This window comes from Oryctolagus cuniculus, chromosome 1, assembly GCF_964237555.1.
Source record: "Oryctolagus cuniculus chromosome 1, mOryCun1.1, whole genome shotgun sequence".
In the NCBI taxonomy this organism is placed as follows: Eukaryota; Metazoa; Chordata; class Mammalia; order Lagomorpha; family Leporidae; genus Oryctolagus; species Oryctolagus cuniculus.
In genome coordinates, this window is record NC_091432.1 from 109,847,415 (window position 1) to 109,860,776 (window position 13,362).

The 13,362-nt window shown below is 59.4% G+C and overlaps 1 protein-coding gene across 1 annotated transcript; it reads left to right on the forward strand.

Moving 5' to 3' along the window:
* The first annotated feature begins 569 nt into the window (after positions 1 to 569).
* On the forward strand, positions 570 to 12,233 carry IL10RA (interleukin 10 receptor subunit alpha). Its single transcript, XM_051835980.2, has 7 exons — positions 570 to 722; positions 2,666 to 2,786; positions 3,407 to 3,591; positions 4,407 to 4,576; positions 5,109 to 5,259; positions 6,640 to 6,761; positions 9,470 to 12,233. The coding sequence occupies exons 1-7, from the start codon at positions 656 to 658 to the stop codon at positions 10,391 to 10,393; spliced, it is 1,740 nt and encodes a 579-aa protein (XP_051691940.2). The 5' UTR covers positions 570 to 655; the 3' UTR covers positions 10,394 to 12,233.
* Positions 12,234 to 13,362: the final 1,129 nt, after the last annotated feature.

Consider the following 13,362-nt stretch of genomic DNA (forward strand, 5'->3'; position numbering starts at 1 on the left):
TAAGGAGACGTAGGCTTTACTTGCCTTATCTACTGTCCAAAGGACATTGGCTGGCTGGCCAAGATTAACCAGGCCTTTAGGTTCTTCCATGACTAATCTCGTTTCCCCCTGGGCCTCTTTGTCATCTGGTTTTAAATCCCTTTCTCACCTACCAGCAGCAAAATAACTCAACGTGCCACTTCGGGGAACCCCCCAAAAGGCTAAGGGTCATTATGAAAGCTCCCAAAAGATTGCAGGCAGGGAAACGCTTACCCTGCCACTGCTCTAGCTCATAGCCCTTCACGAAGGTCCTCCAAGACACACACTGGTCCTTGCACCCTGCACTCAGTGCCTTCAAGCCCCTTCCCCACCGCGGCCCTGGAAGCTGGCGCCCGGGGCCAGAGCCAGCAGGGAGGAGAGAGCTGTCGGGCACCCCACTTCCGTCCCGTGCGCCCGCGCCCCAAGCCGGGAGCCCAGGACGCACCACGGTCAGCGCCGGGCTGGAGGCGAGCTCCAAGGCGGCGCCCTCGGGGCGGGGCATCTCTAGGCCCCGCCCCCAGACGTCAGCCCCGCGGGCGCGCGCGGGGCGGGAGCTGGGTGTGAGTCCCAGTCCACGGAGCAGCGGCTGCAGGCGCGCAGCTCGGCTCCGGCTCCCCGACGATGCGGCTCACCTAGGATGCTGCGGCGCCTGGTAGTGCCTCTGGCGGTGCTTCTCAGCCTGTGCCCAGGTCCGGGCGCGCACGGTAAGGCTCCGGCTCCCACCGTCCCCAGCCCGCTGTTAAAAGTTCTGTGTCGGTTGAAGAACCGCTTCGCGCTGGCCCCTGATTCCTCCCTGGTTCTCGGCTGGGGCTCCCTCGCTCTGGCAGGACTCCGGTTCGGGGTTGCCTGCTGTGGCAACGGGAGAGCCAGGGTCTGATGGGGGTCGGCGCGGGTTGAAAAGTAGGTGAAAGGTCAGCAGCCTCCCCGCCTACCCCCCGCCAAAACTCATCATCCAGCCACCTCTCCCCGAACTTAAATGTAGCTCTGGCTTTTTACCTGCTCTGGTTCAGGTGGTGGGGGCTGCTTGTCGCCCAGGTAATGATTTGGATCCCCTGTGTAGTCTCCTTCCCCTTGGTCCTCGCATCAGCCTCATTCTGCTCACCTCCCATCTCTCCTCCATCACCCCCGTCTGATGGTCTTTAGCCCTAACTCACTCCCACTGCCACCTGTCTCCCTCCCTCCTACGCTCCTACCTGTTAGGTCAGCTTCCTAACCCAGCCGCTGTCCTGGGAGGTTTCTGCAACTGAGAACGGTCAGTCCCCCAGAGAGAATGAAAAGGCAGGGAGGTGGAAGGACCAAGTGCAGAGGCTCAAAGAGCAGGGACCGAAACCACTTCTAGGTGACGTCAACACACAGAGTAAAACATGTAGTTGGCCATTCATGTGATGGAGAGCCGTGCGAACAAACCCCAAAGTTCCCTTTCTGCCTAATGCTGGGCAGTCACGGCCCAGACTCAGGGACGTGTGTGCTTTCAGAGCCAGAGAGCTGAGTGGAGAGGCGACAGCCTTCGAGTACAAGGCAGGGGAGGGGCAGAGCTGCGGCCACATGGAGAGACCCTGGGGAGAGGGGAGGCAGCTACGCTTGCCTTGCGCACCCTGCATTCTGCCTGATGGCAAGGCTCCCCCGCTCCCCACTAGGGAGGGTTCAGGGCATTCTTAGAAGTGAGAGAATCGGTTCAGCGAGGCCGAATCACTGGCTAGTGCTGGCTTGAGGCTCCTGAATGATGAGTGTCAGGGTCAAAGGAGAGGGAGAGTGGACACGGGCGTGGGTAGTTACCGTCTTACTGCCTGCTCTTTGTGGGGATGTTCACCCAGGACGATTCCTTCTGGCTGTCCTCACCTCCCCTGAAGTTGGGCACCTGGATTACAGGACCAGCCCTTCTAGAAGCTAGGGGGTGAGGCTTGGGAGCCCAAGAAACGTTGAAGAAATCAGACAGGTGCCACAGGCAGGGTTTCCGTGACTCAGAGAACTCCAGAGGTGGCCTTGTGCTGGGGCCAGGATGGGGGCCAGGTGTGGGACGGAGGGCAGGCCTCGGGATGGTGCCAGAGCAGGGCCTGGGATTGGGCAGAGCCAGGAACTGGCTTATCTGAGAGCTCACTGTCGCCCCCTGCCGTGTCACACCGGGGTTGACTGCGGCTTCAGGGCAGGGCTCTGAGGATGCAGCCCCAACTTTGCAGTCAGATGCATCTGCATTCAAGTCCCCTCTGCCCCTCGCTCGCCCCATTGACCTTGAACTAGCCGGTTCACCTCTCTGACTCTCCCTCCATTTTTTCTTTAGTAAAATTGCAGTAATAAATGCCAACCGTTAGGGCTATCATTGGTAATTCAAGAAACATCTGAGGGAACTCCAGAACACCTGTAGCAAATAGAATCAAAAGATAAATTTATTTTGGGTGCCTATGAGGGATCCTCAAAAAGTATAAGGAAATTGTGCATTTTGAAAAAATCTGTGCATGGAAGACAAAAGTTATGCACCAAAATGAACTGGCCTTTTACTTCCGTTTTTTTTCCATGAACTTTTGGTATTTCATCTTATATAAAGCACCCTCGTGAGGTACTCAGTAACTGGTACCCTGTCCGGGTCCCCCTCCCCTGGGGTGGGGAGCCGGGGCTGTGCCGGCTCGGGTACTGAGGCTCTTCTCTCCAGGGACAGATCTTCCCAGCCCTCCATCGGTGTGGTTTGAAGCAGAATTTTTCCACCACATCCTCCACTGGACACCTGCCCCAAATCAGTCCCACAGCAGCTACTATGAAGTGGAGATCCAGAAGTAAGGAAGGGGAAGCGTGGGGGGGGGCAGGGAGGGGGGGGTCCGGTCTTGCCTTGAGCCCTGGCACAGGGTGTGCTGCTTGTGCTGCTGCTTTGTTGTTGAGAGGAGGCGGGAGGGGCTGTGACACACATCTGCTCCCCCCCCCCCCGCACACACACACTGAGCGCTGCTAGGGTCCCGCTGTGTGCTATGCAGAGCACCCGGAGCTGGGGGAGAACCAGGGCATCACCCTTGCCCTCCAGCCTTTTCCATTTGCTGAAGAGCCTCTATGGCGTAGTTAGAAAACAAGAAAACACCACCAGCAGTCGTCGCAGTTGGGAGAAGGGAGGAATGAGGCTGTGCGGGCCAAGGTACCAAAGCGTCCCCAGGCAACTGGGGCTTGAGCCACCCACCCATTTTTCCATCCACAAGTCTTCCAGAACACAAGAGCATGGGTGCAGGGGCCCAGAACCAAGGGAGACCCCTGCAGTTAGATGCCCTGGACTAGAGGACACCCCCAATGGGCTACCCAGTCTCTGCCACCGTGAGAGCTCTCTCTCCCTGGTGCCTTGATCCCGTCTTCAAGGAGGTAGGCCTGCGCACAAGTTTCTCTCCCAGTGCCTACCCTGGTGTCTCCCCAGGTATGGACAGGGGCCCTGGAAGTCCGTCCCCAACTGCAACCTGAGCCTGGTGCCCTCCTGTGATGTCACCTTGGTGACCCTGGACCTGTACAACTGCAGCGGCTACTGGGCCAGAGTCCGGACGGTGGATGGTGGCCGGCACTCCCTCTGGACCAAGACCGAAACGCGCTTTACCAAGGATGACGGTGCTTTTCCGCCCCGGACTAGAACACAGCCCGTGGGGCCCTTTCCAGCCAGAAACTCTGCTTTAGAGCTGTGCTCTGTGCTCCCATAGCGCCCCGTTGTCAGCCAGGCTCACGGCCAGCCTGGGGCTGCATCAGGACTTTAGGGAAAGTTAGATGAAAACAGCTCGCGGGGTCTGAGGTTTTAAAGGGAACTGGAGTTGATTATCCTACAGAAGTCCTGGGATAACACAGCTGCAGCTGAGTCACCAGGGCCCCAGGCCTGTGAGCCCCTGGGGTTCAGGGACCGGAAGTGGATCCACAAGCTCTCGGCACAGGGCAGCATGTGCCCCCTCCCCTGAGGGCTGAGCTACTAGGGGTCAGCCGTGTGTAGTGGCAAGGAGCTGCTCTGTCTCTCTGGAGAGGGAAAGAGAGAGGACGAGCCCCCCGCATGAAGGGACTGGAGCATTCGGCCAGTGTGGGTAGAGCATGTTGTGTCTGGGCTTGCTCTGCAGAGTTAGGGCCCATGGCCCAGGAAGTCACTGGCTTCCACATGCCTGCTCCTGGGCCAGTGCTCAGCCCAGTGCAGCCACACCTCCTAGGGAGTGCTTTTAAAATGCACAGTCCCAGGCCCAGCCTGAGACCTGCAGCTTCCTTGAGGGTCTTCAGTGGGCCTAGGGTAGCTGTGTCTTTAACCTGCTTCCCAGGAAGTCCTTTGTTCTGCTGGGTGAAGGATGCATGGCCTAGGTTTTTGGGGGGGAGGGTGCAGCTCTACCCATAGGCAGAGCCAGGGTGGGCTCCCCAGGCTCTGACGTTGCCACTGCCCCTCTGCCCTGCAGTGACTCTGACAGTTGGCAGCGTGAACCTTGAAATGCATGGCAGCTTCATCCTGGGGAAGATCCAGCCGCCCAGGCCCCCGGTGGCCCCTGCAGGCGACACTTACGAAAAGGTCTTTGAATGCTTCCGGGAGTATGAGATTGCGATCCGCAAGGAGCCGGGAAACTACACGGTATAAGTTTGTCCCGGGGGTGTGCTGACTTTGCTGGCAGAGCAGAGGGGTCCCCGGGACAGGTGGTCCAGGCAGAGGAGGGAGTTGAAGTGACCTCAGCGCCCGACCTGTGGAGCTCCCTGGGATGGTGGGAGAGGCCCTGCCTGCTGGGCATCGCGCACCACGTGAGACTCTCCGCAGCCATTGCTTCTGCGGGAATATCTGACTCATTTTATAGCCGAGAAATGAAGCTGCAAGAGGCTGTGTGGCCTCTCTTCCGGGGGATACCTGCAGTCTGCAAAGGGTACTGGCCCTGCTCTGCCCAATTGAACCCAGCCCCTTCTGGGCAGAGCCTCGGCTTCTAGAGCGCTCCCTTCGCTCTGTCAGTGCCAAGTCTGCACTGGTAATTCACTGCGCTGCACTGGGGGTCCCATGTTGTTATCTTGGGAGCAAGGAGGCTCTAGGGGGTCAGCTCCAGAGGGTCCCTCCCCTCCCCGCCCGCCCTGGGAGCTGAGCTTGGGGGTGGTGTTCATGGCCGTTATTGGTATTTCAGTTCACCAACAAGAAGGTCAAACAGGAGAACTTCAGCTTCCTGGTCTCCGGAGAGGTGGGGACGTTCTGCTTCAAAGTGAAGCCGTCCGTGGCCTCCCGCATGAACAAGGGGGTGTGGTCCAAGGAGGAATGCATCGTCCTCAGCAAGCAATGTGAGTCAGGGGGCCACCGGCCTCAGGGTGGGAAGGGAGACGAGCAAGGACCCGTGCTGTCTGAGAAGGATCTGTTCAGCACTGTGGGTGCTGGGCACTGACCCTCACAACCCCCCACGCCGCCCCACTGCAGCCATCCACTCTCTTGCAACCTATGTGAGAGATCCTGCTGTCCCCATTTCAGAGATAGGGAAACTGAGGCTTGGATAAGCAGCTTGTGGGTGTCCCGCAGGAGACACAGTGGCAGAACCAGCCTCCCCCCCCCCGCCCAATTCCTTCCACTTGAACACAGCTGTGCTTCCCAGGGCAGCCCCACCCCCGCCCCAGTCACCCTCTACCAGCTGGGCTAGTTCCTGTTTGTTACAGTGCTGTGCTGGTCTTTCTCAGAGCTGGGGGCATGAGGGCTTCCCCTTAACCTCCCTGCCTCCCAGAGGAAGCAGAGCAGAGCCGCCTCCTTGCCATAGCTGCTGAAGTCAGCACACTCCTCCCGCCTCTCAGAGGCGGGATGTATAGCACGGAGGTCCTGCCCACCAGGCGCCTGCAGTCTGGCTGGGCAGATAGAATCCACAGAGGAAGCCATAGCTAGATTCCAGCCAGCGTGTGTCGGTGCCCCGGGATGCACACCAACTGGGAGTGCCCGTCCAATGTGGGCAAAGACAAAGTGACCCTTTCTAGATCTACAGTAAGTTTAGGTTTGTGAAGGACCTGGATAGCTCGCTGCTGTTTCAATCCCACTGCAGAATGGGTGCCTGCCGTGTCAGGCGGCAAAGCCGATTATACATTCGTGTGTCGCGGGAGCAATGGTTTTGTTCAGATCTCAGCTTTACTGCTTCTCAGCTCTAGGACCCTGGGTGAATGACGCCACCTCTCCTAGCCCTGGGACCCTAACCTGTAAAAACAGGCTGGGCTGCTCCTGGCTCCGGGGCTGCTGCCAGGGCCGGGTGGCACCAGGGAGCATGGCACATGAGAAATGCTGGGTGCTTTATGGCATCATCAGAGGCCGCTGCTCTCCTTTTCCCCATTGTATAGATGGACCAGTGGAGGCTCAGAGAGGTTAAGTAATTTCTGCACAGCCCCACAGCTAGGAAGTGGTGAAGCTGGCTGCCCCCAGAACCTCTGAGCCTGCCTGCTGTCTCATCCTGCCGCCTCGCTCTGTTTGCTGCCGTGAGCGTTGGGTGCAGAGTCGGTGTCAAAGAAGGGAGCCCTCCGGGACAGGGGTGGGAAGGCCAGGCAGGGATTTCCAGGACCCAGTGCTGTGGCCCGGAGGTTGCCTGTGGAGGTAGCCCAGGGCCACTCACCAAGAGTGGCCGAGGAGTCCCTGGGGATTATCCTTCCGTGTCCACGGTGCGGGGTCACAAACGTATCTCTCTGGGCCAGCAGATTTCACCGTGACCAACCTCAGCATCTGCTTTGTCTTCGTCCTGCTGCTCTGCGGAGCCCTGGCCTACTGCCTGGCCCTCCAGCTGTATGTGCGGCGCCGGGGGAAGCTGCCCACTGTTCTGGTGAGTGTCCAGGGAGCTGGGGACCCACTTCCCTCTCCGCCACGCTCGGCCCTGACACTAGCAGCAGTCATCTTCAGAGGCCAGAAGTCAGCATCAAGCACAGGCCTGGGCACACTGCCTCCTCAGAGCCCAGACAGCACACATGCTGGTAGTCACCCACCTCGGTGGCTGCATGCCCTTCCGGGGGCCCTTTTGTTCTCGCTCGCTGATAACCGGCCACAGACCAGCCCCTGGGCATGAGTTCCCCTGAGACAGGCAGGGTGATTACTCTCGTGCTCCCAGTGGGGATACTGAGGCACGGAGAGCTTGCAATGGAGCCTGTTTTCCCACTCCCAGTGGGGAGGAGTGTTCCACCAACAGGAAGAACCAAGGGCTGCTGTCAGAGCCTAGGGGAGGCGGGGCAAGACCCCCTGCCGGCCCGGGGTGTCTCGGTGCAGGGTGCTGACGGGGGCTCCAAGCTCAGCAGGCGAGGGCTGAGCAGCACTTCCCAGGACTGCAGCCGGGCTCTGGCCTGCAGGTCAGGCCACCACCAAGGTCGCCCACCTCCGCCCCACAAGTAGTGCCGCTGTGGGATTCCAGGGGTTCCGCTGGAGAAGACCCAGCCCAAGCAGGGTGCCAGGGGCCCCCAGGAAGCTTAGAACCAGAAGGGGGACTCCAGAGGAGCCTAGAGCTTCTAGGAAGAACAAGGAATGGGGCGAAGCCTCTGGAGTTACCTGAGTAAGAACTCCAGGAAGTGTGGGGCCGGAAGAGGCTGGGACCACCTGGCCTAGTTAGGGTCCTCGTCCAGGCCGGGAGGGGTGGTGTTCCCAGCTCCAGATTCCGGGGTAGGAAGCTGAGGAAACAGAGGACACAAGCCCTTACAGACTCGGGAGCTATACAGCCCTCCCTGTGTCTGGACGCCCTGTCTGTGTGCTCCTGGGAGATCCCAGGTGATGCAGGGCCTGGTGCTGAGGGGTGGTGGTAACCCCAAAGTGGGGGAGAGTCCCAGTCGGTGAGCAGGAGCAGTATCTAAAAAGAATGAGGTGCGTGGAGGTGCAGTGGCCGAGCACCTGCCGCGTGCAGAATGCTGGGCAAGAAGCTGACGGACGGCCCCGGCCGCCCAGGGCTTGGTCACAGGTGATGGGAAAACTTCACCGGGTGCGAAGCGGGGAAGGAGACTGCGATGGCAAACGCTGCGAGGCAGCAGAGCCGCCGCTGGTTTTCTGTGCCTTCTGGACCCTCGGCTTGCAGAACTGAGCTATCCGTGAGGGTTTTCCGTCCTCGGGACAAACGCTGCCCAGTTCCCTGTGTCCGCCGCTCAAAGTCCCCGATGGACTGCAGCACGGAGCGGGCACACACAGTAGTCTGCCACGAGCGTGGGTCACTCTCCTCCTTCAGGGTCAGCGTGACTGCACAGCCAGGGGACTGCAGGACACTTGGGTACACATGATAGGTTGGTTCTTTGCTGCTGTGTGACATTGGGCAAGCCATGTAACTTCTCTGTGTTCTTTGAAACAGAGATAATAAAATTCCCTGTAGAATTGTGAAGGGGTAAAGTTCAGTTGAGCGTGTGGATATTGAGCCCCCCTCTGTGTGCCACACTGTGTTCCAAGCACTTTGTGCACATTAAGTGTGATGTAAGGAGGCCGGTACTTTCGTTATTTCCATCTTACAGATGAAGCACAGAGAGGGGGGAGAGTAATTTGGCCAGGGTGATGAAGCTGGAGGGAGGCAGAGCTGGGGTTCGAACCTGTGAGGTCTGGCTCCAGAGCACAGGTCCCTGAACAGCAAGTGGTGTGACAGTAATGGGGATTCAGCCAATGACAGGTGTGCTGAGTCGTCATGGATGGAGGAAATGAGGATGCACACACAAGGGTGGGTCAGTCAGTCAGTCAGCAACCCTCACAGGGGCCTGCTGTGTGCCAAGCGGGGAACAAGCCCGGACAGTTCCTGCTCTCACGGAGCTGGGGTTCTGCCGGAGAGTAGCTGAGGATGTGTATAGAGGGAGGCAGAAAGCAAACCTAGGAAACAGTGCTAGGGACTGAGCGCCAGGAAGAAGTTAGCAGGGCAATGCCCCGCGAGTTCCCGGAGCACGGCTTGGCCAGGCTGGTCGGGACGGGCTCTCTGGGCGGCGACAGCTGAGACCTGCACCGTGAGTGCCGAGAGGAGAGCATCCCAGGCAGAAGCAGGAGCAGAGCAAAGGCCCTGGGACGGCCTGGGGGTGGAGTGTTCTGGCACTGGTGTGGCTGGAAGAGTGAAGGGAAAAGGGGTCCACTGACCTCTCTGGGGCGCTCAGCAACGAATGGGGAGCAGGTCCCCAGCTGCTGGTTCCATTCTGGGGAAACTAATTTGGTGTCTGACATCCAGAGTTTGCAGTATGAAATGGGTAGGACGAGATGGAATAGAACAGAACAGAACTGACAGTTGTGTGTTGTATACACAGGTTATTTTGCAACGCTTACTTCTTCTTTGCATCAGAATTCAAAAAAATCGGAAACCCGCTTCTAGGCAGGTCAGGCTCGCTGTGGGTTTTGGGAATCCCTGAGAGCTGTCAGCATTGCCACAGGCCCCCGCTCTGCCCGCTCTCCTCCGCCGGCTCCCAGACTGCCAGCTTCTCACCCAGTGTCCCACCCAGGCCTATCTGGCCATGGCTTTAGGAGGAAAAGCTTGGTACCAAAGCGCCTGTGCAGATGACCCCCCCTCACTCACTCCGCTCCCTTGTTCCCCAGGTCTTCCCGAAGCCCAGCCCCTTCAGCCTGGCCAGCCAGCTCCCCTGTCCCGGCACCCAAGACACCATCCACCCCCTGGACGCGGAGGCCTTCCTGAAGGTGGCCCCAGAGCTGAGAAACTCGTGGCTGCACAGCAGCACCGACAGTGGCTTTGGCAGTGCCAAGCCGTCCCTGCAGACTGAAGAGCCCCCATTTCTGCTCGCGGCGGCCCAGCCCCAGGAACACGGGCCTCTGGAAAAGGGGGAGCCCTCGGAGCTGCAGGACAGCCATGGGAGCAGTAACAGCACCGACAGTGGAATCTGCTTGCGAGAGCCCAGCCTGAGCCCTGGCACACAGCCCACTTGGGAACAGCCAGAGCACAGTGCCAGCCAGGGACAAGATGACAGTGGCATTGGCCTAGTCCGGAATTCTGAGGGGCAGCCTGGGGACACACAGGGTGGCTCAGCCTTGGGCCACATCAGTGCCCTAGGGCCTGAGGGGCCTGAGGAGGAAGACCCAGCCATGATGGCATTTCAGGGCTACCTGAAGCAGACCAGATGCACGGAGGAGAAGGCAACCAAAGCAGGCTGCCTGGAAGAAGAATCCCCCTTGACTCCAAATGCCCTTGACCCTGAGTTCAGGACCTGCCTGGATGCTGAGGCAGGCTGGCCTCTACCAGTCCTGGCCAAGGGTTATTTGAGACAGGATCCTGCAGGAACCACCCTGGCTCCCTCGGAGGCCCCGGCTGCACAGTGGAAGCAGCCAGCAGAGGAATGGCCACTGTCGGCCTTGACCAGCTACGGTGACCTGGAAATACCTGACTGGAGCTGCACCCCCGATCGTGCCCCTCTGGACTGTGCCGCAGCCGCAGGCAGTCTCCTGGGCAGCTTTGACTCCGATCTGGTCACCCTGCCACTCATCTCCAGCCTGCATTCAAATGAATGACCCAGGAGAAAGGGCTACTTTGGATCCCAGTCCTGCCTGCTCCCCAGCCTGCACCCGGAGGAGGAGTCCCAGGGTTCGGCGAAGCCGGTCTGTGCACTTCGCAGCAAGCCTGCCCAGGCTAGCCGGGCCCTGTAGGGCAGGAGGGGGCAGGGCTGCCCCAGCACCAGGTATACGGGGCCACTGCCTGACTGCCAAGTGGGGCACTGCCGAGAAGGGCAGCAGAGACCTCCCCGCTTGCAATTCTCATTCTGTGCCCACGGGAGCCACGAGGTTTTCTGGGGTTGTGTTGGGGCTGCCAGTGTGTGGTCAGCTCACACCTGACGTGCCACGTAGGCCAGCTAAGTATCTGGGCCAGCCGTAAGGCAGGCGCTGAGAGGATGGGAGCTTTCAGGCTTCATTGTGGAGGTCAATTTTATAGGAAAAACGGGGAGAAAGTGGAGGGGTTTGGCCTCTGGGAAGGTCTGGTGGAGGTACTCCCCTTTTGGCTGGCCTCCCAGGCGAGGAGGTCGCCCCTGGAAGACTCTAAGGACTCTAAGTCCTAGACATCAGTCAGTCGCTCACTGCGTCAGGCAGAGCCACCTGGAGAACAGGGTGCTGGCTCAGAGCCGGTCCCTCTGTCCACTCACAGGTGGCCCCCATAGGGCCGAACACTCACTGTCTGCACCTGCTGCCCGTGCCAGGGACCCTGGGGTGGTTTGTGCTGAGCTGGGCTTAGGGAGCAGCCGGAGTCAGCCCCGGGGACCTTCACTCCCATTTGCTGCTAATGTACTGCTCCGGACCCAGAGTACAGGCCATGGGGCAGGGGGCCCTGTGCTCAGCACTCAGCTGTGTGACCTTGGAAGGCCTCTGTTGTCCCATGTGTGGAATAAGGCTGGCTCCTTGGGCTGGATGTCAGCCAAGCTGGCTTCCTGGGTGCCATGATCCACCCTGCCAGACCTTGGGCTGGGAGCACGTGGACTCCGGAACCTGTCTGCCCAGAGTCAGCTCCCATCTCAGGGCATGGCCAGCCTATCTAGCAGGAGTGCCCAGCAATGTGCCAGGACAGCTGCAGGTCACGGGGGCCCACCGAGGGGCAGCGCCTTCATCGTGCCTTCCCACAGTGCCCTGGGAATCCGTCTTCAGACCATGACGGTTCACAGTCCCCAGGCAAAGAGGCTGGGGGATCACCAGGCCTGTGGCTGCCCTCCGGAGCCCTTTCCTGGCCTGCGTTTCTCTGCGGTGTTCTGAAAGCAGAGCGTCTGGCCCAGGGGACCCAGCCGTGACTCCTGCCACTCCACCAAGAACCTCTTGGTCTTACGACCGAATTCTCCCCAGAAATGGACTCCAGGGAAGGTCCCTTGGAAGCTTTATTTATTTATTTTGTTCAGTTATTTATTGACGGAGAAGGAGCCCTAACTCCGCATTTGACTCACCGTGTTTCTAGTTTCGTGACTCGGGACAGTCCCTGTTCCTGTCCGAGTCTCGGTGTCCTCATCTGTGGACCTGGAGCACCACGCTGAACCTGCTGAGTTCCCAGTGACATGAGGTGCCACGGAGGAAATGCAACGTCCTGTAAATGAATGGTGTCTGTGTTTGGTTGCAATAAATTGTGAGGACCACAGGGATCTTGTGGAACCAGAGTTTGGGTGACAGTGGCAGGTGTGGGATGCGGGTGCTGATGATTGAGGCTGATAGCCGAACTCAGATCAGACAGACCCAGGGTCAAGTCCTGCTCTGTGCATTGCCTTGACCTCACGCTCTCCAGGTTTCTGTTTCCCCGCCTGTAATACAGAGGTGACAACTCCTCGAGGGAATGACGTGAGGTTTAAATGGGGCCACAATTAAAGAGAGCTCAACCCAGTGCCAGGCATGTGGAGTCCTATGTGTCACTGCCCGTTATCGAGGGAACGGTATATTTTTTTCTTGGTAGCTGGTGAAAATGAAAGGCAGGAGGATGACCCCAGGGTGGGGGGTGGTGTGCAAAGGCAGGGGTGCAGCTGTTTGTGGTGACGAGTTGGACAGGAACACCTGTGGGCTGCGCCTTCTAGGAAGACAGCAAGCAGCCCTCCCTGGAGCCGTCACCCGCTCCTCGCCTCGGGAGTGCCGAAGCCATCTAGTCTGAACACGGCCCGCTCCTTCCACGGAAAGCCACACATGGGTTTGAATCACTCCCCAAGCCCAGCCCCGCAGGCAGAACAAACCCAGGCCCCCGCTTGAGTTTCCAAGGTGCTGTCCTCAATGTCCCAGCCTGGATCCCCGAGGAGATGCCTGGGACAGCTCATCTCCTCCCCTGCTCCTGTCGTCACCTCTTCCCCTCGGGTGATACAGCCCAGCCATTCTGGAGAACTGATCCTATTGCCTGCAGAGAACTTGATTCAGCTCACACCTCACACTGCAGCCCTGGGCCATGATTGGAAGAACAGGAGTGGGTGCTTCCTCCTGCAAGTGGGGCGTTGGGAGAGACCCCTGGGCGGGGGTGGATGGAGACGGACCACGGGCCTGGTAGAATGAGAGAAGACTGTGGCTTTGGTTGGGGGAGACAGGAGGAGTCATCTGAAGGCTGGAATGGAGTTGGAACAGGGAACCTGTGTCCTTCGGTGGTGTGGCCAGGAGCAGGGCCCCGTGTGCCCGTGCCTGGAGGCTGCGCTCTGCCCACCCAGCATGGCCAAGGCCACGGCGGCGGAAGTCCACAGAGTCCTCCCAGCCATGTGATACTCCCCTGCAGCTCGGGAATTTGGAGTAAAGTCCCCGGGGGGTTGTTGGGCTGAGAAGCTTCCTTCCAGGGCTGCAGCAGGCTGAGGAAGGTGTGAGTGTGTGTTTCTGTGAGCTAACGGAACTTCCTGTTGGAAAGGAGAGGGGAACCCGGCCAGCCTCGACTGAGGAGGAAATCCTGTTGCACCGTGTTTCCCCAGCTGTGGACATAGCTGAAGTCACGGTGCGCCTTGGAAGCCCAGGCCCTGCCGGGGCGTGGGCGTCTGCACCCTTTGTAC

Bases quoted from the DNA above. Each gene is read 5' to 3' on its own strand.
- IL10RA (XM_051835980.2), top strand. From the start codon at position 656: ATGCTGCGGCGCCTGGTAGTGCCTCTGGCGGTGCTTCTCAGCCTGTGC. The intron at 4,577-5,108 runs GTATAAGTTTGT...TTGGTATTTCAG, and splicing joins AGGAGCCGGGAAACTACACG to TTCACCAACAAGAAGGTCAA. The intron at 5,260-6,639 runs GTGAGTCAGGGG...CTGGGCCAGCAG, and splicing joins CATCGTCCTCAGCAAGCAAT to ATTTCACCGTGACCAACCTC.